This window comes from Elgaria multicarinata, chromosome 1 (genome assembly GCF_023053635.1).
Source record: "Elgaria multicarinata webbii isolate HBS135686 ecotype San Diego chromosome 1, rElgMul1.1.pri, whole genome shotgun sequence".
Classification (NCBI taxonomy): Eukaryota; Metazoa; Chordata; class Lepidosauria; order Squamata; family Anguidae; genus Elgaria; species Elgaria multicarinata.
The window spans coordinates 149954003-149979406 of record NC_086171.1 but is presented as its reverse complement, the minus strand read 5'-3'; the positions used below and the strand labels follow the sequence as shown (position 1 = coordinate 149979406).

Here is a 25404-nt window from a genome sequence, read left to right as displayed (position 1 = left end):
ATTGTTTTCAATAAATTTTTGCATTTTTCCCTTATAACAGTTTTTATTACAAAATATATGCATAAAACAGTGATGAAAATTTGTAATTTTTTTTCTGTTGCCCTAGTTATAAGTAAGTAATTGGCTTATATTGCTTGCTGCTATTTAGTGTTAAAGAAATATAATACAAACCCGTTTATATTTAATATAGTTGTGTGTTCTGGCATGGGCGATGGCCTTGAAGAAAACTGAGTTTTAGTGTCTTATTTCACCTTCAGCACTTATTGAGTCTTCATGTCTTGCTGGCTAAGCAATGGAAGGGCCAAGGGCGGCATCATTATTGGTCTGTGCTTAGGGCATCAGCTGGCCTTAATCCAGTCCTGGCCATTCTGCTAGTGCAAATGACATTGCACCAGTGGAAACTTGGTCTGAATTATGCACAACAGGAGAATCCAACTAAAGGCACATTTGCACAAATAGTTGTTGCTCATGACGCTTGTACAAACAGTTGTGTAGTCAGATGCGCAAAATGCTTGCAGAACTGGCTGTGCATTACACTTCTGCTAGCGTAATGCGCAAATGCTTGTATGATGGAAAGACTTGGCGGAGCCCAGCTAGCGCAATTTGAGTTTGTGGAATGTCACTGTTAGATACTCCCCTGTACTGTATTTCTATTTAAATTATAATATTTATTTCTAAATTTGCATGCACACACACACACACTCTAACACACTTATAGTAGCATATGCACATTTTATCCAAATCTTTTGTTCACTTTTTTGATGATGCATTTCCTCTTTCTTGGCAATTCATAAGTGGCCACCCTTGATATCATCCATGCAGCTCTATGATTTGTAGGTGGCAATACAGCTAGGAATTAGGTACTTTGCAGCATGGAGCTATACTTAACACATCTTAGAAACAAGGGGAAATCCAGAAGGAAACCAGTCCCAGAATAAAGGGGAAAGGGGATATACAAATCTTTGGCAGGCTGTGGCCTTAGCTAGACCTAGCAGTCTAGCTGGGTGGAGGGGTGTTTTATCACAAGATCTCCCTGTCAGTACACACACACACACAGAGAGAGACAACGACCTCAGAGGGAGAGGTGTTGCGCCCGCCATTTTCTTTCTTTTTTCCTTAAAGGGACAGCAGCACACGAATGCTTGTGTGCAAAAGGTGAGTGATTTTTTTAAAAATATTTACTTTCCCTACTCCCACCCCCCACCCCCAATGGGTGCAGCGCTCCTGAAGAGCACTGCATCCTGTATGTGGGTTCCGGCTCCTCACAAGGAATCGCGAGGAGCTGGGACAAACCACGGCGCTCAGCCCGAGAATGCAGAAAAACTAGGCCTAAAGGAGAGGGCGAGATCCCAGGGCAATGGACGGATCATCCCTCCCTGATCCCAGGATCCCCTGTGCGTCATGTGGATGCACAGGGACGATCCCAGTGATCACCCCGGGATTTCACCCCGTCTAGCTATGGCCTGTGATAAGTAGAACAGGGATTATTATTTTTAACATTCCGATCCCATTTGAGTAACACCAACTCACAGATTTTTAATTTCTTATAAATCTGCTGATTTCTTAAGAAAGAAACATTGCAGCCATAAAGCACAGATCCAGGTTCCAATAGGGCCTGTTCTGTACTTGTGGTTTTTTTCCCCCAACAGCAGTTTCTAAAATACAGAGGAGTTTGCAAATTGTATCACGCTGTTTCCTGTTACACAGCTCAAGTTGTTGTTTTTTCTAGCTGGACAGGGAGCCGATTATATTTGCTAAGGAACTGTTATGGCTTCTGTAATGTTTTGCCTCCTTGCCTAGCTCATTTTCAGTTGACACTTCTAGCCTGGTTTTCTGGTTTCTGGCAGGGTTAATTGGCAGGCCCAGCAGGGGAAAAGGAATGTCTCGGCTCCCTGACCGCTATCCTTTCATCCTTGCTTGCTGTCCAGTTTACAATGAGCTTTAGCTCCTGAAAGGGTTATATTGCCAGCTCAACATGCATGTGATTCATTATAATACACAATGAGGCCTACTTTAGGCTCTTGTTGTAGTCTTTAGAGTTACAACTCAGTCACAAAGGCGTAACCTGCAGCTGCAGAAGAGTTCTTGCCCTAGGCGGCTCACTAAAACACCACTGTTTAGGATCCCACAGAGCAGAGCAATGTTGCTCTAAATCTCCAAAAAGTGGAAATTCTTGATCATCCCAATTTAAGCAGCTAAAATGAAAATAGACCTTGGGGACTGCTTTCAGGGCTTAACCATACATTGGCCTAATCTACACCAAGCAGGATATTGCACTATGAAAGCGGTATGAAAGCGGTATATAAAAGGCAGGAGCCACACCAAGCAGGATATAGCAGTATGAATGTGGCATATGGCATGTGTCAATGGGCCCCAACAGTTGTCAGTGCACTTCAATACCGCTATAAAGCAGTAGTGTGGCTCCTGCCTTTTATATTCCACTTTCATACCACTTTCATTGTGTAGTATCCTGCTTGGTGTAGATTAGGCCATTATCGTTTGCAGCCATGTCAGGGTTTACTCCCCATTTAAGCCTGAGTATGAAGGGTGGGCCACCTACACATCACCCAAAAAGAGGATATTGTTTTGCATAAAATGTGCATATACTAATTTACATATATAGCTGCAAATTTAGAAATCATGACTATAATTTAAATAGAAATGCATCATATCTCACCATAGTGGCGATGACTGTGACCTGGGCTAGCTCTACACTAGTGCTTTCTATTAGTACTGAAGTGCACAGATAACTCTTGGGGTCCATTACGCATTCAATGTCCCACTTCTCTAGCATTATTTCCTGCTTTCTCATTCCCTATTATCCAACATGCCACCCCAGATGTCACTGTGTGTGCTGCAAACTCTAAATGTGCAAGAGGAATACAGTGTTACCATGATGGCATTGTATCAATATGACACGAGGTGTCGATCTGCCCCTGGTGATCTGTGTGTGCTTGCTCAATGGTTGTTCACGGGCAACTTCAAAATCCCTCTTCTCTTTTCTTATGGTTCTTTATCTACAACTTGGAACTGGAGAGAGCAGTCCTTCAAATAGAGGTTCCCTTCAAATAGAGAGCAACCCTCTGGCAGTCCTTAAAATCAAGGACTGTCCCCTGTAAAGGAGGACACATGGAAATCCAATGGTGTGGGTGCATGTGATTTCCATTGGGACCACAATATGCACAGAGGAGGCACAAGCCCTTCCCCTCCAGCTATGAGCTGGATAAAAATCACCCTCTCTAACACATTGCAATTAGCAAAAAGAAAAGTGCTCCAAATGATGCCCTATCCCCTAATTGTAATAGGGGAGGGGATTTTTTGTTGAAAACTCTGCTGTAAATGCCTCTCCCCTTCATACACATACACACACCTATGATTAAATGGAGACCACCCTGATCTGGCTGCAAACCACACTATTGAAACAATGCTCCCCCCCTTTATGAGTTTTAATGCTCTAATGATAACATTAGTTATTTTATCTGTATGTTATTGTTAGCTATCTTGGTCAACATTTTTAGTGGCAAGGTGGATTATAAATGTAATAAATAAATAAACAAACAAACAAACAAACATTTAGTTAGATCCTCATTTGCACTATTAGAGACCATTTTGTTCCCTGCCTGGGGTGGGTGTGGTGAGGTTCTGTTTTGTATTTATCACCTTAGATAACTAGACAATTTCAAGAAATACAACTGGCTATTAACAAAGATGGCCAGAGCAAAAACCAGCTTGTTGTGGATATCTGTAAAGTTGAAAGTGAGTAATGTAACAAGACATAACATAAAATGAATTGCATAAAGCATCAGCTATAAATTGCAGGAAACAGTTTAAGATGCACAGAGCCCTGTGCAACATAAGACTGAAAGCTGATATCCATTAACTTTATTCTTCATCCTGTCCTCCCCCACCTTTTTTTTTTTTTACTTAATATGATTGTATTTGGCACACTGGAGCACAGAACCGTCTAGGAGGATGCTTATAAGAGGGTGACAGAATTTGGAAAAGCAGAAGCTGTTATGTGCCCCTCTGGACATGACAAGTTTAAATCAGCCCTGCTGAACTCCAACCCCCTCTGAGCATTATGCATCCACACAATGTGATGCCACAATTGGGGGAGAGGCCCATTAATTCTCACGTCATTGCATGTATAAATGTATAACATGTATAAATTTAGACACAATTTGGGAAAGGCAGCTGCACCAACATTGACAAAGCTCCATCCCCAAGACAAACAAATGTATTCTACATGAATGAAAATATTAACCCGTTTTCCTCAATCTAGTTTTAAAATGTCCATTTACAATCTGGGTCAGGGATTGGTGATTGGTATTAATGGGCTCAGAGGGTAGGACATGAGAAAAGTAGAGTACTCAGATCATCCTGTTACCTTCTTTGGCTAAGGCTTGCTCTGTACTGCCTTAGATCAGAATTTGCTTGGCCCCTTTTATGGGACACCGGCTGTTTTAGATAGAAGTGGTGCTCTTATAGCCTCACAAAAACAACGTGCTCTCAGCACTCTTAAAATGTTGGTCTGAGCTTTGCCTTTTCTTTATTACTACATTTCTACAATGTTCTCTGGTTTTCTCTTTTGGGAAACACCAAATCTATACTGTCTTGCTGTTTTCCTGATATTGGATAGAAGCCTTTTGTTTGTATTTATTTTTAATTTACAAGCAGGTGTTTGAGGAGAGCCACCCCAGTAAGAGACACATTGATTTATGTTCTATTTCAGTAAGTTTCCTTTATTAAAAATCACATCAGCTGGAGCAGCTTATATATATATAAAAAAAGGACTCCTACTGCTTTGAAAATATGCTTGTATGGTTTACCTGGTCTCATCTCACCCAGCTTATTTTGTATACATGCCCAAAGTATCCACTGCTAGAAGAGATGGCATGCAAGAAACTCAACTCTAGTTAATCCATTTGCATGGGGATGAAATAGTATGGAATTTGCTACGAGAAGATAGTTATGGACACCAATTTGATTGGCTTTAAAAGGAGATTAGACAATACAGCTATCAATTGTTACCTGTCATGATGTCTATATGCTACCTCCAGTAAGCCTATGTACACCAGTTGCTGGGGAACATGAGTGTGGTGTGCTATTGCACTCATGTCCTACCTGTGAGTTCCCTATAGGCAGCTGCTTGGTCACAGTGAACAGAATGCTGAACTAGATCACATAGGCAACATGGTGCCTAAGGGTATCAGTGCGCCCCCAGATGCTTTCTTTGGTTCCCATCCAGACAATCTACTCTTCCCAATTTTTATTTTAAAAATACTTTTACATTTTCTCTCTGACAGCTGGGATCGTTTGAAAACAAAGTGGGCGCTCTCGCTGCTGCCATCTTAATTTCTTCTGAATGCCTCTAGGCAGGCTACTTGTCCTTAATGACTAGCCCTGCCCACCCATGAAAGCCATTGCATGGTTGTGCTCAGGACAGTTTCTCAAATTTCCACATGTGTCCACAGGCCCCAAAGTTTGCCTCCTCCTGAACTGGATTGATCTGATCCAGCCTGGCTCTTCTTGTGTTCTAAAATGCGTAGGTCAGGAGTGGGGAGAAGGTAGATCTCCTGGTGTAAGGGGTGCCAGGAGCTCCTTCCTCTGTCATGCTAATAACCTGTCTGAGTTAGGCCCTGAATGCCTGACTGTGCAAAGACCTGGTCTGCATGATTCTCAGGGGGAACATGATTGAATTGTGCCCATGCAATTGGGTATTCCTACTGATGGCTGTGTGTAGAGAGGAAAGGTCCATGCTACTCTGCCAATATGCTCTTTCATCAGTCCTGCAGTGAATATATGTACCGGAGCTCACTGTCATGGAAAATGTGCTTTCAGCATGTCCATCACAGAATACACAATAACAATAGAAGGGCTGATGCACACCTCTGAACTCATTGAATGCACATTTGATGTGCAACAAGTGAAGTGGTCCTAAACAGGAAAGACAAACAAGAGGTGAGAAGAGGTGAAATCAATTGCCCGTTAACATAAGCAAGGCAGTAGCAGAATATTTTGCCATTGGAATGGGTGCCAGCTATCTAGAAATGAAAAGAGAGTATTTTAACTATGCTGATCTTGACTTGCACTTTGGCTAATTAATATTGTCCCACTGGCATAAAAGCAACCACAAAGAGCAGCAGAACCTATCTCAGGTGTATTAATCAGTTTAATTGTCATAGAACTCATTGTTGCATATTAGTGATTGTAAATAATATTTGGTCATGTTTCACTCTACTGTCAGTTTAAAGACCATAAAGGGAGGAGGGAGGAAAATCAGCATTCCCTCAATGCCATCCTTAATTCATTTAGGTTTCTTCTGCACCCTAGTTTCAAGTATCATGGCAGATGGCAATAAATCCTTATTTATTTTACTTCTCAATCCAGTGACAATAGGTTTGGAAGGATTGATACTTGAGTATCCCATGTCCCAATTCAACAGTGGTGAACTGAGGGCAGGACTTTGGGGCAGACTTCAAGGGGCCAACCACCTAAAGACTTCCCCTCCATAAGATCAGATGTCCAGAGTATATAATGACCTAACTACTGCTTACAACACCACTGCTATGTTTCAGACACACCATTGCAACACAATGACTTATCTACACACATAGGTGTGTGCAGCTCATTTCATTAGGGTGTGCACCTAAAAGGTGGAGGGGAAAAGTGGGGGGTGGGAAAGTGCACTTTCCAGGGCCTCCGGAAAGTGCATATTTCCCCCAGGATGCTAATGGCTGCCACCATTAGCATGCCTGGGGGATTTACACACTTTCCAGTTGCTCCAGAGAGTGCTTTCCCATCTCCCTTAAAAAACCTGATTCGAGCAGGGAGGGTACAGGAAAGTGGAGGTGGCCCCAGGAAATTAGGGTGTGTCAGGGCACACCTGGCATGCCTTGTGCACATTCCTATGTCAACACAGTTCCCATCACTTAATGACAGTGGGTACCAAATCCACATTAAGGCCTAATCTTCACCAAGCAAGATATTGCACTATGAAAGTGGTATGAAAGCAGTATATAAAAGGCAGGAACCACACTACTGCTTTATAACAGTACTGAACTGCTGGGGCCCATTGACACATACCATATACTGCTTTCATGCCACTTTCATACCACTATATCCTGCTTGGTGTAGCTCCTGCCTTTTATATACCGTTCATAGTGCAATATCCTGCTTGGTGTAGATTAGTCCGAAGACTCACAGTTTTAAGTGATAGTGGCTACTTCATGGCCTGCACAGAAATATAGCTGCCTGAGTTCTGTCTGGTAACTAAGAGAGGAATATCCATTAATTGGTAGCTGTAATTTCACACAATAAAGCTGGCTATATCTTTGCAGATTTGTACAATGCTCCCTCCTACTGCACGGCACCCCTCCATTGGCATCCATGTATTCACTTCTGGTGGGGAGGACTCAATCGCACTCCCAGTTTCTGGACCCATAAGCAAAATCCTCAACAACTCTCACAATATTAGAAGAAGGTGCCCTGAACAACAGCTGTGGATTAATCGGTGACATCCGTGAACACCATGGGGTGATTTACAACAGCTTTGGTATCAAACAAATGTGGTGCCTGGAAACTATCCTAAAAGGGATGCCAAGAGAGTTTTTGAGTCTGTTTAAAAACTGTGTGTTGATTGCTGTTTTGACAATAAATAATCCCAGAAGGGAGTTACTGAACAGATTGCAGCACTGGAGGATTCTGAAAATGAGAAAACAGAAAAGGGTGGAGCTTTCCCACAAGGGAGTGACAGACGGTATGTCCATTACATGTATGCTGCAGTGGGTGATAAAGAATATAGATTCCATTTAGGACAAAGAGCAAGAAATATCCATACTATATAAAAGCTCGGCATTTCTTTAAAGATTTAACATTCAGAGATTATCATCTCAGAGATGCTACCCTTTAATGACGGTTCTTTAGTGAAATATCCCTAGATTCTTCACAGGCCACCGTATTTCTCTATAAAACTGTTGGGTAGCAGGAGCAGCGCACGGGGAGAGTGTTGATCCAGACACCCCTCTGCTTTCAGTGCCACTTTGCAATGCCTGCCAGGAAGAGCGCTGAGCTCTCTCCTCTTAGATGTACTGCACACTATCCAGGGAACGTCGATTCTTTGGAACTTTTATTTATTTACAGTAAATAAATAAATAGATCATTGCTAAGAGGTGATGACTTATATCTACATGCTGCACCTGCTCACAAGTTGCCACTGGATGAAAGAGAAGTCAAGACACCGTGATCATGTCATGAGTTGTTCACTTTCTACCTCTAATTCACATCAAGACAACTTGTAAACAAGACTGAGTTGCATTCAAGTAGAGTTACAGGACAGCTGTAAGCTGGAATCTATTTTGATTGACCAAATATGAACTAATGAAGCTGACATCAAGCATGAGATTTTTAATATTTGCCAAGAATTCTATTGTCCAGTTGTAGTGTCCAATTATACAAACAGGAGAGATGTTCCTCTCTTTAGACATTGTTGTGATCCCTTTTAGAGGGAAATAAATTCTAATTGGAACTGGACTGCAGTATGAATGAATGAGATCTTTATTGCTAAAAGCGATAAGCCATCACAATTTGACATAATAAAACAAATAAAAAGATAAGCTAAAATAAATAAGTTAAATAGGTTAAAATGGATAATATAAAATTAAAATAATGAACACAATTGGAATATAAAGATAAAAATCACATTAACATACATTAAGAACTCTTGAGTGGGGAACTAGATCAGTACATATATCAGTAAGAAATCCTTGGTTGAAATTGTTTTACGTATCTGGAATGAACCTGAGGCCATACCCACCTCCTAGAGTAGGGAATAGATCCAGTTTTACCTCAACCTGCTGACTTGAAAGAAGCAGTGATTTGGGGGATTCTGGTGTGCCAAGAGCTGGTTTGGAATTGGGGCTCCATCTTGGGCATTTATTTATTTGTTCATTTATTTATTACATTTCTATATAATCCAAGAGCCAAAGCTCTCTGGCCAGTTCACGAAAAAAAAAATCACAAAATACAGCATAAAATACAATATAGAATATAATCAAATTATAAACATATTATATCGAAGATGCCATGTAGCCCCGGTATGGCCTACAAAAGTAGACATGCCCTGCAAAGTTTTCCTTGAACTTTACATTGTCATGGGAAGGGGAAGAACGTATTGCGAAGCTGTCTTTTGAACATGCCCTCTTGCAATATAAAAAATCCAAATGGAAAGCTTGCCCTCCCTACAACAAAATAAATGTCCAGATCAACTGTTTCCTGCTTTGCAACTCAACTCATAAACCTCAGCTATAATCAATTACAGTGTGAAATGTTGAGAGAATGCAAAAGCACCTGCGACAGCCAGCAATGAGATGAAGATGGTGAGAATAGCTCCTTCTTTTTATTAAATGCTAATTTAAATCCCTCTGCGTACTTATGCGGTTGCTGCTAACCTTGAATTCACATTGGCAAGTGTGTCTGTGCTGATCACTTTTGAGATAATGTTTATACCGATGCCTGTCTGGTCTTCAGACTCTTCTTTCCTAGCCAATAATTGCAAGCATTCTGAAATCATGGGTAAAATTCCTCATGATGTTAAAAGGGGATTGTTTGCCATAGCGTGCTGCAGTACGGGAATGATACTAAAACAGGGGTTTATTCATGCGGTCTGGTCCTGGCACAGTTTGACAGGGTACTGATCCAGTTCATGCTTGAAGAGGATGTAGCCCAGAGAGAAGGATGGAGCAGAGACAAATGCCTCTCATATGTTTATAGCAATGCCTGAAATCTGAAACGAGATTATTTGTTGTCTTTGGTGCACAAAAAAAGGGAAGAGCCTCCATCTATTACAGCTATAATATTGACAGTTCCTTTTTCGCTGGCGGTTACAGAAACAGCTGGATTGTCATGATTATCATTGACCGTCATCACTACATCCCAAGTGAAAGTGAAGCTATAAAGACAGAAATGAAAGAGGGACTTGACTTAAGTTCACAGCAACAAAGAAAACACCCCAATATTGCTCCTATGAGTGCCTTTAGAGGAAGGCAGAAAATCTCCTTTGTGCCACAAGAGGGCACTTTAACTACAGATAAATTCAATCTATGCTGTTTAGGAATGACCCAGGCATGAAGGTGATGGAAGAAAAGGAAAACTGCTTACTTATCTCCTGGGTTATGATGAGGAGGATTGACTATAGGGATACAAGAAAGATGCACCAAACCAACAGTTGACAAAAGGATTCCCTACTTTTCCATTCACTTAAAAAATGCCACACAAAATTTTCATATCTATCAATAGAGAAAAATATAGGGTGAGAGAGGAACAAGCACTTCCCAGAACAATCCGTGAACCTAAACACAGTTATTTGCCATGCAGTTCTTTCTGCATTCAAAAATGTGTACAAATGTGTTTATTAGGGAAAGCTGTGCACGCAAAAATGTGTATATGATTGACAAAACTGTATTATATTAAGGAAAATTGATTGCAAAAATGTATATATTAGAAAAGCTTTAAACTTTAAAAAATACGTTAAAAATCACAAACTATGTGGAAATGGACTAAGAAATTTGAAAAATAAGAAACCAAAAAACCTAAAATTAGCAGATATGTCCACACACACACACACACACACACACACACACACACACACGGTGGCCATCTGTGAACATAGTTTGCAAGGAAAAATCAAATCTTATGAAAGATTTAACTTAACTGTGTTTATTGAAACATTTAAGTATTACTTCTTTCATCATGAAAAAATGTCCTTATATACAACATTTTTGTTGTAAACTCCAGGGCAGCCACATGTAGGTGTTGTGGTCCATCGATGACTTCAACCTTCAGGTTTGCCAACGCGCACACACAGCTTATGGCAATGCGCCATGCTGGGACCCCATACAGCCTCACAGTGAAAGTGCAGCAGGGGTTAAAGCAAAGGGCTGCCATGACTCTCCATGTAAGAGATCTTGCAGCACTGTCCACCTTTAGGGTATACAATCACAGCAGTGATTTCAGAGACACAGGGAACATTGTAACATCCCAGGTGAGCCAAAGCATTCATAATTCTGTGGTCATGATGGAAGCATAGTGATACATCCATTGATACACATCCAGCAGCAAGTGCGCCACCATTCCCATGCTCGAGGATTTCACTGACATGGCAGTACTCATTAGTGAGAATTAACGTAGTGGGCTTGTTGGTGTCAAGAATGTACATCCAACAGCAGTGTGCCCATCAGATGGTAAACTGAGCCTTATACCTTGAACACAAACAGACCTTGTAGCTGTGCTGCCTTGCGTGGTGCATAGAAGGAAGCAAAGCTTAGGGTACTGTTGGATTTGCAAATGTCCTTTAGAAATTGCTTGCTGAGAGTAGAGCCATTGATGACAATGTTACAGATGAAGTCTGGAACCACGCGCAGTTGTAGTGAAACCTTTCCAGCAAAGAGTTGATGATTCGCCACTGAAAAGCAAAGCACTGTAGTGTTTGCCAATCTACCAAATTGGCAGGATGACAGGCAGAGGTTACCCCTATGCATGGGATGGTTTGAGATGCTGAGCGATGCAAGGACAGCCAGAGCTTCACTGTTATCAGAAGACTGACAGGTCACCTGCATATGCACCGTTATTCCGTGTCCTGCACTCTGGGAGGATCAAGAAGAGATCCTGGCCCTCCTCAGTGTGACAACCTTTTAAGTATTTGAAGAGTACTATCATGCCTCCCCTCAATCTTCTCTTCTCCAGGCTAAACATGCCCAGTTCTTTCAGTCTCTCTTCATAGGGCTTTGTTTCCAGACCCCTGATCATCCTGGTTGCCCTCCTCTGAACACGCTCCAGCTTGTCTGTGTCCTTCTTGAATTGTGAAGCCCAGAACTGGACGCAATACTCTAGATGAGGCCTAACCAGGGCCGAATAGAGAGGAACCAGTACCTCACGTGATTTGGAAGCTATACTTCTATTAATGCAGCCCAAAATAGCATTGGCCTTTCTTGCAGCCATATCACACTGTTGGCTCATGTTCAGCTTGCGATCTACAACAATTCCAAGATCCTTCTCGTTTGTAGTATTGCTGAGCCAAGTATCCCCCATCTTGTAACTGTGCATTTGGTTTCTATTTCCTAAATGTAGAACTTGTCATTTATCCCTATTAAATTTCATTCTGTTGTTGTAAGCCCAGCACTCCAACCTATCAAGATCACTTTGAAGTTTGTTTCTGTCTTCCAGGGTATTAGCTATCCCACCCAATTTGGTGTCATCTGCAAATTTGATAAGCGTTCCCTGCACCTCCTCATCCAAATCATTAATAAAAATGTTGAAGAGCACTGGGCCCAGGACTGAGCCCTGCGGTACCCCATTCGTTGCCTCTCCCCAGTTTGAGAAGGTTCCATTGATAAGTACTCTTTGAGTCCGATTCTGTAGCCAACTGTGAATCCACCTAATAGTTGTTCCATCTAGCCCACTTTTAGCTAGTTTGTTAATCAGAATATCATGAGGCACTTTGTCAAAAGCTTTGCTGAAGTCAAGATATATGACATCCACAGCATTCCCACAGTCCACAAGGGAGGTTACCCGATCAAAAAATGAGATCAAATTAGTCTGACAGGACTTGTTCCTGACAAATCCATGTTGGCTTCTAGTGATCATCACATTGATTTCAAGGTGTTTACAGACTGACTTCTTTATAATCTGCTGCAGAATTTTCCCAGGGATGGATGTCAGACTGACTGGTCTGTAGTTCCCAGGTTCCTCCTTTTTGCCCTTTTTGAAGATAGGGACAACGTTAGCCCTCCTCCAGTCGAATCGTACATGTCTAAGATATATAGATAGATTATAAGTCCTCAAGAGTTACTTTGGCTGTTGCTAAATTTCTTACAGTGGCGGCCAGGATTAGAGCTCTCTGTGTATTAGACGAAAGTTGATAATAGCTCTAACTGTATGTTTTCATGTTTGATTCTTGTTTTTTCTTGGATTTATGGATCACAATAAAGAAGTATGTATGATAGATAGATATTTACAAAGGAAATATATTCTAAGGTAAAATGGTGCTCATACTGGCTAGATGTATGACACTGTTGCATTTCAAGTGGAAAAAAATGGACCACAGGAAAGTCAATGCCCTTGGGGAAATCCAAATATCCTAGATCAGGTCTGCATGATTTATGATCCACCAGGGTGGTGGTGTGGGGTGGTGTTATAGCCTGTCTGGCATTGCCAAAATGAGGTTGTCAAGGATATGGCATGCCACAGTATAATGTCTTGTACACTACATTGGGCTTGGTTGGTTGCCACTTGGGCAGGCCTGTCCTGGCAGATGTTCCTCATAACTGTCCTCTTACTTGCAATCTCTCCCTGGAGGGAAAAGCCTTTAGGGAACCCTTGAAGGTAATTTGACAAATTTTACTAGCCCAACACATTTCATGAGGTAAAATGCCCATCCCTACCTGTATTAGCCATTTGAGATTTGAAAGAAACTTTCCCCCCTCTTGAACAAATCCTCAATTTACAGTAGCTTCCCTGTCTCATTGCCTGCTTTCACATAGCTCCATGTGAGCATTAGAGCCTCCATGTGTGTGTACTGGAGCTGCTAGAATGTTGTGACCCTATCTTCCTCACGCACAACTACAATTGCAGTTTTGGAATATCTCAGGAGGCTGTATAAATTTGTCCAGTTTAAGCGTTTAAAGGTAGCAGGCACATAAATAAACCAGGCACGGACAAACTGGGGCTGAAGGTGCATTTCTCAGACAGAGCTGGCAGCTGCCTTGGCTTATTGGCAGGCCATTTATCATCTCAAGAAAAATATTGATGGTTCACAAGATTCACACTCGCCCTGGCCCTGGGCTGAAGAAATGCTGTCTTCCAGGAAGTCTTTGAAAATGGAACCAAGCCAGGGAACTATGCCTCAAAAGGAAAGGAAGGCATAATATTAAGCAGCAAGGGGAAAGTGGGTTGAGTCTTGGTGTAAAATGCTGGCCGCAAAGAGAATCAGCCCTTGCCATTTCCCTGATCTTGGGCATCTGTTTCTAATATCTGCATTTGAAAAAAGTTGCCCCATCTGATCAGCGCATTACTGGCTCATGTCTTGCTTTCTTGGAAATATAGGTGGGAACTAGATGAACACATGCAAAAACGTGACCAATGTCTCTTCTGGGTAATAGACCTATTATTCAGGAATAACGTATACGAGTCCAAAAGAGGAACTCTTTTAAAAGTGTTGGTTCCACCCAGCTTAAGCCAATGAATTTAGGGCATGGGCCAAGGACAGAGTGCACTGCACAGTGTGTTACTGTATGGTGGAGCCCAAGAAGTGACAGACTTTCCAAGCAGGTCTCCATTGGGGCCTACTGTGAACAACTTATCCAGCTGGGTTTAAAGCTCCCACTTTGGCATAAAGTTCTGTAACCCTGAGCAGTGCAGCCCCTGTGGGATGCTTGGAGCAAAACCTCTTTAGGCCCTTGGGCTTCCATTGGGTATTGAACAGTTTGTTTTGAGGCAACGTAGAACCAAACTACACATTACCCCAATCGCATAGAGTGTAGGTTACCTTTTCATTTACTCTAGTGTATGCATGTGCAGCTCTAATTCAATTCAAGACCACTGTGTAAAACCTACCCCTCCACCACCCCCTAAAATTCCTCTCTCCATGGCAGTGGGGAATTGGAAAAAACAACAAAAGGTGGGGGGATCCATTGATACCAATGGAGATTTTGTTTTTCTTTTTAAAATTTTGAAGTGTAGGCACTCCTCATGACAGACCCTATAACCACATCCACAGGAGAGTCCAAGTATTCAGGCACCTACGTTGACCCATATCAACACACCAGTTCTAGCAGGTTTCCACTCCACCAGGAGGAGGTCTTTTGTAAAGCAAATGGGTCTTACCTGCCCATTCCAGACCAAGCCTCCCCCAAATAATTGTCATTGCAACAGGGAACAATATATTGTTGCTGGGAAAATGTGTTCCCCACCCTACAGCTGCTGGGACGATTGCAGGTAAGCTCAGAGGGATCAGGGAAGGCTAAGGGTGATGGCAGATGATGGCAGCACGCCTTGAAATAAATAAATAAATAAATAAATAAATAAATAAATAAATAAATAAATAAATGCTAGCACTGAGTCCCAGTGAGCTCTGGCTCCACTACATCACTGCTGAAGAGAAAAGAGCAACAACTACTTTCTATCCTCACATAGCAACACTTTACAGCAGCAGCTCCACCACCGGGGTGGGTAGCAGAGCCTGAAGACCACATCTGCATCCCAGGACCATGTGGCTAGAGACAGGACCAAGAGTCCCTGAACGCCCACCTTTGCCCAACTCTGTGACTGGACTCCTATCCAGTCCTGTTTTGTGGAAAGCTATATCAAGAAGTGTTGTTGTTGTTGTTGTTGTTGTTGTAGTTGTAGTTGTTATTGCTTAAAAGCATAGGGGAACAGTTGATATATGAAGGAGAATCAAAGCCAGAAATGTAGTAAGCCTAGGATTTGTGATACTGCTGAAAGGCAAGGATTTCTGGGGAGCCTAAGAGATCTATCTATGTCTCCATAGGATTTAGGTACCTTACTATTGCATGCTCCCTGGTTCAGCTTCTAAATCCCATGTCCAGAGACCCAGGGAGTAAGACAGCAAAATTTACAATCATAAGGATACAATGTCTTCTGGTTAATAACAAACATGCAGGTTAGACAGATCCTGCACATATGTTGACAGCCATGAATAGGTAACACCCATGGATATTAGGTCCACTTAAAGGAAAGACTGGTGAAATGATTAACACTACGTTATAAAAGCAGCAACAACATAAAACAACATTGTGTTCATTGCCAGCTCCTGGCCCCATCTCAGTTCAGAATGGGCTCATTTAAACCCCATTATTTTACATGCAAACACACACACATACACACCCTCTTGAAAAATAACTTGTATTGTTTCCAATTATTTCCATATTTCAGACTTTATCATGCTCCTCATGACTCTCTCAAGAGTGTGATTGGGCCCAAGCATTCCCCAGGTCACCAAACACACTGCTTCTTCCCTTCCCCCCAACATAACAGGCGGTTACAACGGAACCACGGCAGCTCAAGCTGCGAAGGCTGGCATTCGGGCCTCCATTATAACTGTGAATGCTGCTGCATCAATGGTCCTTTCTACACTATAGTTTTTCCTCAGGGTTGTCCCTGTGCATCCAGATGATGCACAGGGAATTCCAGGGTCAACTGGGGATGACCCCGGGGAAACCCCGGGAAACTGGGGATTTCCTGGTTTTTCTGCAGTCCCAGAACCATCCCGGGACCACAGGAGATGTGTGGGCACCTACCCCTGTTTCGTCCTGCCTCCTCACGAATAAACATGAGGAGGTGGGAAATGGGCATGGGGCACAGAGCTCTTCAGGTGCCCCATGCCCATTGGGGGGGAGTGGGGTTGTTGTTGGTTGTTTTTTTTAAAAAAAAACTTACATTTTTGTTTGGAGCACAATTGCGCTCATCTCCCCTACTTAAAAAAATATATAGTGGGTGTGACATCCCTCCTTCTTCCCAGGATGTCATGCACATGTATGGATCCAGGGGGAGGATCTCGTGAGCAGAATATTGTGAGATCCTCCTCCCTCCCTCCTGGAAGGCTGGGAGGTGTAGAAAGGCCCAAAGTCCCAAAAATGCGAGGACCATTGAGAAATGTATTTTCTGCAGGCTTGCGGCTGTCAGGATATGGCTGAGCTCACACCTCCAACGCATACAAATACTGGCTCTACCAAACTTGGGGGGGGGATTTTGGTCCCCTCAAAAACAGGGTGTTGGAGCAGTTTCAGCAAAATCAAGCCCCCCAAATATTTTAGGGGCAGGGTCACTTATTTTCCTTGCTTCCTTCCTTCCCTTCCTTCCTCGCTTTCTCCCCCAGTTAGCACCATTCTAAATATACACAATTTGCAAGGTTTGCCACCATTACTACTCAAAACCTCTTCGAATCTCTTAAACCGGAATTACAAGACTGGATGTTTAATACAAATAGGGAATGAGAGATTTTATTCCATCTGAGAAACTATGACATTTAGTGCACTGTGCTTAAGGTAAAGGACTAATTACATTTGACTAAAAGGCACAGAAGGAAAGATATCGGCAAGTCTACTTCTGCACTTTGCACTATTTATTTTTCAGGAAAGTGTGCCCAAATATGCTGAATTCACAAGAACTTTGTTTGTTATACAAAAGGTGAACTCAATTTGCTCCTTAACTTCTCTGATCACTTTCTAAAAAATGTAGGGCAGGAAGAAAAAGTTTCATACCTAGCAAGATGCTCTGTGTTGTCATTAATTAAAGTCTCTGGAGAATACAAAGGCAAAAGCGAAAAATGTGAGCATTATTGCTAAATTAATTAAATCAATATTGGCTGCATTCTCTTGTGACACACATAAGACAGCAGTTTCCCCATGGTCTTTGGATTTGGGATGACAGAAGTTATCGTTATATTTGCTCCAAACATACAAGCTCTATCACTATCACAAATAGCTCCAGTGGAACCCTAAACCTGGCTAGAAAAGGAACTGCTCAGACACACATCTGTGACAGATTCAGAAGTACAATACAGTTAATTTGTACGATTATTATAAGCAAACAGGAACTTATATCGCGAAAACGTTCGTAGAAAAAATATATTTTTAGTATGAATATAAGGCAATAATTCCCAGATAGTAATCCAGGTCACTGGGATCATTACTAATGGCTTTCTAGGGTGGTACATCTAATAAATAGGACATGTGGAAGCCAATAGTATTCTGTGTAGCATTTGCTTTGGCTGCAATTAATTGATAACTAGATTCATGCTGACACATTTTTTTTCTAGAATGGAAGAAAACTGGCAGAAGATATGCAACTAGCATTTCATCGAGTCCAACCCCTTGCTCAATGCAGGAATCCACCTTAAAGCATTCCTGACAGATGTCCGTCGAGCTGCCTCTTGAAGGCCTCTAGTGTGGGAGAGCCCATGACCTCCCTAGGTTTAATTGGTTCCATGGCCATACTGCTCTAACAATCAGGAAGTTTTTCCTGATGTCCAGTCGGAATCTGGCTTCCTTTAACTTGAGCCCGTTATTCCGTGTCTTGCACTCTGGGATGACCGAGAAGAGATCCTGGCCCTCCTCTGTGCGACAACCTTTCAAGTATTTGAAGAGTGCTATCATGTCTCCCCTCAGCCTTCTCTTCTTAAGGCTAAACAAGCCCAGTTCTTTCAGTCTCTCCTCACAGGACTTTGTTTCCAGACCCCTGATCATTCTCGTTGCCCTACCCCTCCCACTTTTTTTAAAAAAACACCTTTTTTTATCTGCAGCTGTGTTTGGAGCTGAAAACTGTGGGTTCAAACTAGTTGTTAAGTGTGTTGGGGTTCAAACCTGAACTCTGCTTTTACTCAGTCATTTGGGGAGGCTACTTGCCCTTTGCTGGGCTTCCCATGAAAGCCATTTTGTGATGGCGCCAATGGCAGTTTTGCAAATTACCAAATATGCTCACGGTTTCCAAAGGTTGCCAAAACCTGTTCTAGAAAGGACTTTCCAAATTTCCCCATCCATATCTATTCTGTATCCATGCTCTCCTTTACATTTGTACAGGACACACACTCATCAGGGGCGGTAACACTTTTATAAAGATGTAACATGGGGTAATGTCCAGAAAAAGCAGTGACGCACAGATTTCGTTTATTAAAGTATTATGACCCATACGTCATTCAAAGTGCTCATCCGCTCCTTTTTATCTGCACTTCAGAGAGTTCCAAAAGGACAGGCACTCCTTCAGCCAGTTGCCAAGCTAAATCTGCAATCTGACATGGTTAGCCTGTCACTGCTATTACCTTTGCTCTTCTCAGACAACGTCTGTAGACCGTTAATATCTTTTAAGCCCTGCACTCCATCCATTGCCTTTCAGCTTAGTATTGCCCTTTCCCTTGCACTTAAGTTTAGCAAGTGTTACTAACAGGAATTTAACATTTACAAAAGAATTATTTAACTATAGGTTTAATAGCATTTTATGGTTCCCTGAACACCCAAGAATTTCCTTATCAGTTCTATCTGCTTAGTCCCTGCCCCCCAGTCTGATTACATATAAAAGAAAGGAATATTTTTTTAGAGAATTATAGAAAGAAAAAAAGAATTGTTGTGTTCCTTTTTTAAAAAAAGAGAGTCCAGCATCTTAACAGGATTTCTTCTTATAATGTTCCACTTTTTACAAAAGCAAATTTAAAACACACACACGTAACAACCATCCATCTATATATCCACTTCCTATGCATGCAAAGGTATCATTACCCACTTACTTAGGGCCACCATATGAAAAGGAGGACATAGCTCCTGTATCTTTAACAGTTGTATTGAAACGGGAATTTCAGCAGGTGTCATTTGTATATATGGAAAACCTGGTGAAATGCCCTCTTCATCACAACAGTTAGAAGAAAGAAGAAGAAAAAGGACACACACATACACAGAGAGAGAGAGAGAGAGAGAGAGAGAGAGAGGGAGGGAGAGAACAAAAGAAAAAGGGCTCAAAAATTTTAGGGCTCAACCAAAGGGTGACTCACTTTTTGCAACATTTTCACCAGCAAGAAAATTTCTCTCCCCCCCCCCCTCCACTTTGGTGAATTTTCAGGGATTGCATCAAAAGGAGGGAGAAAATATTCATCCATTCCAAGTGAGGGCAATCAATGATCCAACTGACTAGTAGAATCACCCATGATGCAGCAAGTATTAACCTCATTTTCAATTGGCTTGGTTTGCCCTATGTGATGTTATCATGAGATGTTATCATGAGATGTTTCCAAATCTGATTGTCTACATTATGATGTCACCCTGCTTACTACATGTATCTTGACTGATTGGGATCACTTTATGAAAGACGCTCTAACTACGAAAAATTGCACTGAAGCAGAGAAAGGAAAGCTATTTTCACCCTGAACACTGAAATGAGCTAACAATCATCAATAGCACAGTCCTGTTTTGTAGCATATAGTTCAATCCTAATGGAGATTACTCCTCCTCCTCCTCCTTTCCACTTTTTACTAAGATACATTCCACTGGGTTGGATCCATATTAGTAATACGTACATCCCACTGAAATCAATGGGGCTCCTTGTTAGTCATGACTAACATTTCATATTGGAAAGAAATGTAAGCACAACTAACTTGGTCTGGATCCAAGCCGTTGGTTTTACTGTGGACCTACATCCCATCCCATAAAGAAAATCAAAAGGTTAAATATTGTTTGCGCTAACACAGATCATACATTTTAAAGAGGACAATTAGTCGCGAAAGGGCTCGTGTCTCCTGAGTTCAGTGTAAAATGTTCCTTCCACCTCAAGGTCAATTAAAAAACCCAGCTATGTTATTTAATTACCAATTTGGAAAAAGCCATGTAGGAAGCAGCTGCAGCCTAACTAGCACAGTTCCCTTTAAGTCACAAATGGTTTGGTTACCAGGACACCCATCTTCTTTGCTTTAAAGGCTGTGGATTTTGGTGTTGACAAGATGTCTGCTTAAGCTTGACCAGTTGTATCATGAAGGGCGATTTTTCTAATTTATATTGAATAATTCTACTTTGTCCTTTAATGAAGAAATGCAGCTAACTAGAAAACACAGCCACAGCCAGACACTTTAAAGCACCTTTTATCAGTTTAGGCCGATATACCGATACCAACTATATCCTTATCTGGACAGAGATAGCCTAGCTACAGTTATCCATGCTCTGATAACCTCTTTCCTGGATTACTGCAATGCATTATATGTGTAGCTGCCTTTGAAAATGATTCGGAAACTTCAGTTGTTCTAAAACAAGGCAGCAAGATCAACAGTGACTAGTCAACGTGATCATCTTATGCCAGTACTTTTCCAGATCCACCGGCTGCCAGTCCATGTCCGCACCCAACTCAAAATGCTGGTATTAACATTCAAAGCCCTAAACGGGTTATCTGTAGGATTGTCTCCTCCCATATCTACTTGCCTGGGCCCTAAGATCATCTTCAGGCGTCCTGTTCCAGGAGCCCCTGCCAAAGGACATGAGTCAGCTGACTACCAGGAAGAGGGCCTCTTCTCTTGTGGCACCTCAGCTGTGGAATAAGTTCCCTAGAGAAGTTCACCTGGCACCTACGTTGTGCTCTTTTTGGTGCCAAGTGAAGACCTTTTCATTTCCTCAGCATTTTAGCATTCTGGTCTTTTTTAGCTTTGCTCTTTTAAATCTGTTATTGTATTTTAAATCCCTGCATTGCTGCTAGGTTTTATTCTGGTTGTATTTTTATACTGTACTAGCTGTACCCGGCCACGCGTTGCTGTGGCTCAGTCTGGTTAAATGGAAAAGAAAGAAAAGAGAAAGCGCACGTTTCTAATATGTTTAATTTCACAATGCTTGTGGGAATACAATATTTTTTGTTGTTCCATTGTCTGTGCAGATATAGAGATTGTCTGGTTTGCCGACTCTAGAACATGCAACATATAATTGTCCATGTGAGAACCAATCCGTGTCTAGATGTAAACGGCACAATTCTAAAGACTGGCCCTGAGGTTTGTTGATGATGATTGCAAACGCCAATCTGTGCAGCTGGACACGCATATTTGTAGTTAATTTTAACGTCTACGTGTCGCCACAAAGTAGAGTATTTCAGGCAAGCATTTATTTCGTCCGCTGGTGTCGAGCGAGGAATTACAGGTAATGTTTGCCTGAAATCTCCTGCAAGCAATATTAATGCGTTCCCAAATGGTCTGATGTTTCCACGCAAATCTTGCAATGATCGATCAAGAGCCTCAAGCGATTTTTTGTGCGCCATTGTGCATTCATCCCAAACCATAAGTTTGCATTTCTGCAATACTTTTCCCATGCTGGATGCTTTGGAAATGTTGCACGTGGGAGTTTCAATGAATTGCATGTTCAATGGCAATTTCAAAGCGGAATGAGCAGTTCTTCCACCTAGTAGCAATGTCGCAGCTATTCCGGACGACGCAAGAGCTAAGGCTATGTCATTTTGGGATCAAATTGCTGCCAGAAGCAATGTAATTAGGAACGTTTTACCAGTTCCTCCTGGCGCATCTAAGAAGAACATTTCTCCAACCCCGTTATTGACAGTTTGCATTATTTGATCGTAAATGCTATTTTGTTCAAGCATTAGCTTAGGAATATTTGATTGCACATATGACAAAAGATCACCTGTGTTGTCATTTTGTTCACGACGCAATTCTACATCGAATGAAGCAGGAGCAGATTGATTTGGTGATGGCATTCCCAATTGATTGAGAACTTTGTTCGCGATTTCTAAGCACAAATCTTCAATCATTATCAACGCTTCGTTGTAGATTTCTGCTGTGAAATCCATGTTCATATTTGAATTTTCCTTGCGTATTCGACGGAAAATATCTTCAGCCATGTGCGATTTATATTTCTCCCATAACTCTGTTGGAGATGAAGGAGAGCAGGCGGTCAATATGATTGCAAACAATGCACGAATTTGATTTGGATGTGATGTGTTGTACGCGTCATTAATGCATACATCCCAGTGTCAGTCATTCTCCAATAAATTCAGAGCTTGACATGCACTGCGTAAAGTGGCATGTGTAACGCCGTTGACAATTCTCAATTGCTGGAAAGACGTTGGACCGGGCACATTTACCAACAGCATGCGAAGAAAGAAGCATTCCTCTTGATTGGGATGCACGGTGTTCAGTCTGCCTATCGTTGTTTCTTTGAATAAGCCAGGTTGTCCATCGACTCACTCTCCTCGTTTGCGTCGTTCAAATGATTTTCTATTCACATTCCATGTGTAATACGTAGGCACTTCCAAATACAGCAGTGTTTTCGCAAACGCGTCATTTTGACATAACGTAAAGAAAGCAGTTAACGTTGTAGCCAGTGGATTCAGGGCTATTTGTTGCACATTTGCAGCTGTGAAATAAACGCGTTGTCCATTTTCTAGATGTACTGCTAAGTGAACAACAGCTGGACTTCGTTCATGTATGGGAAATGAAAGAATTCGCCATACATATTCATTGCTGCTTATGTATCTTCCAGCCTGACCAGCGTGTTGCTTTTACGTCCAACAGATGGCGCTGTTTTTCCAAAAAAGCATGTTTTTACCTGTCACAGGTGTGACATCTATATAATATAGGTATATAAAAACACGCGTGTATTCGAATGCAACGTTGTGTCAAAATTTCAAAGCAATCGGTGAAGAACTTTCAGAGATTTTAGATTAAAAAGAATGTTTTTACCTGTCACAGGTGTGGTGAGGAGGTTAGTGGGTTTTGGCCCCTCTGCTAGGCTGGAATCTCCTGGAAGTTACCTTTCTTCAGAACTTGGAACTTCCATAGAAGGCCGTAGTTCCGAGAAACATCGCTAGATGTCGCCAAATAGGAGAGAACATGGAAATAGGAGAGAAGGCAGAGGCAGTGGATTGGCCTACTGGTTGGTGATGTCACAATGACTTCTCTCCTATTTGCATAAGTGGCTTGGAGGAGGCCTCTGGGCTTTTATATACCCTATTTCTTCGATTCTAAGACACACTTTTGTCCCCATCTATAATATAGTTACATAAAAACACGCGCGTATTCGAATGCAACGTTGTGTCAAAATTTCAACGCAATCGGTGAAGAACTTTCGGAGATTTTAGATTAGAAACAAACGAACATTTACATTTTTATATATATATATAGATTTTTATGTTTTCTATAGTTTTTATGCTGTACTTTGTGGTTTAAAGTTTTGTGAAATGTAAAAAAATAAAATAAAAATAAAGGGTCTCCCTTGGTAAAGTAGAATGATTTATCAGTGATCTTTTAGATAAAAAGCTTATGTTTATCCAAACATGGGCACTCTGGAAAGTCATTGAATTTATAAAGAGTCAGTATTCAAATGAATAATTCTTGCTGCAATGAATTTACCTTCTGCAGTGAGTATCTGCAAAGATCTTGCAGGCGTCATTCCTAAATTCCCAGCCCTATTCATTCTTGGCCAGAATTATGGAAGGTGGAATACAAGATCAGAAGTTGGCAGAAAATGTTGACTTGTAATATAAATCAGGGGGAGGCTGGGCTTTTCTTCTTTGGGAGAAGGAAGGAGAGGAAGTTACATGCAAACAGAGTACATTTTTCAGCATTAGTGCAAGTAGTAGGCCAACATTTTCCATATTTTCTTGTTCAAACCAGCTTGTGCTACTCTTAGCACAGCAGGGTCAGTCATGCTTATAGAAATCAAACTGCAGTCTCAGCTTTTCTGTACCTCATCACCGAAGATAATCATTGCTATCTACAACTTATTTTCTGCTCTGGCTGGCTGATGGCAATGATGTATGAATCAAGAGTGATATAGCTCCATCTGCATAAGACAAGTTGATCCTACACAGACATAAAAAGACCAACCTCCATCTCCTCAAAAAAGAGGAAATAAGAGGAAGGCTGACTTTTAACAGGGAACTGGACAAGCGTGAGAAGTAAATCATAGGAGGAATATATAATCAAGAGAAGCAATGTCTTATTTGAATGGTGACTGGCATTTACTCACCCAGGCTAAAAAAACAAAACTGTTTTTGGCAACTTAGACCAAGGCTCAGAATTGGTTTAAGACAGAATAAATTTCCCACTTGCCATTACATACAAAGCCTAACAGTAGCTTTCTGGGATACTGTTAGAATATTACATAACGATGTGCACAAACGAAGAGGATCCTTGGTTCTGCAACATATAGTCCTTAAAGGTATAAGGACAAGGATTTATATATCTACAGAATTGGATCCTATGTTAAGTTAAGGATAAGTTAACTTAATGAAGTTCCCTCTTCCACTGCCTAAAAAGCCTTTCTGGAGTCCAGGGGATGGGGAAAATGTCCCAAAATCAGGCAGAGGTCTGTCCAATTTTGAGTGATTCCTCCCTCCTCCAGCAGCCCCCTTTGCCCCATGCCCCATTGTTCAGGAGGGGGGGCTGACTCTCTGGAAAGCCTTTTTCATGGGGCATGAGTAGCTGCATGGAGAGGAAGGGATGGAAAGGTTTCTTTTGTGAACTTCCTTAAATTAATACCTTATGTTCAAGTCATATTCACCGCATTATTATTACTTTTTTAAAAACGTCTTTCATTACCTTTGATTGCCAAGTCATAGTGGAGCAAAGAGAACAATCATTAAAGGATACATGTATCTTCTGTATACGGAACTGTAGAAGCCGTTCCTCCGACCATGTAACTGTAGAAAGAGACTTCCAGTGTGTAGCAGTAAGAAGTGTCATCCAGTAACCCACCGAGGAAGCGACGTCCTGTCCCTGCCTTAACAGCATCTCGATTGAAAGAGGTGCTTGACTGTAAGGCAGAAGACAAAAAAGCATATGAAGTGGAGTTTCTGCCATGAGATTTCTTTCTTTAAAAAAAAAAAAAAGGATGGGAAAGATATTTGCTTAGGGGAAAA

At 41.6% G+C, this 25404-nt stretch overlaps 1 protein-coding gene across 1 annotated transcript in view; it reads right to left on the bottom strand.

Annotated features, from left to right (window-relative positions):
- The window catches only part of AGBL4 (AGBL carboxypeptidase 4), a 957560-nt gene that overhangs the window by 61091 nt on the left and 871065 nt on the right, over positions 1-25404 (bottom strand). Inside the window, exon 11 of the mRNA XM_063136171.1 lies at positions 25136-25298. Within this exon, the coding sequence (XP_062992241.1) occupies positions 25136-25298 (163 nt within the window). The remainder of the gene's footprint in view (positions 1-25135; positions 25299-25404) is intronic.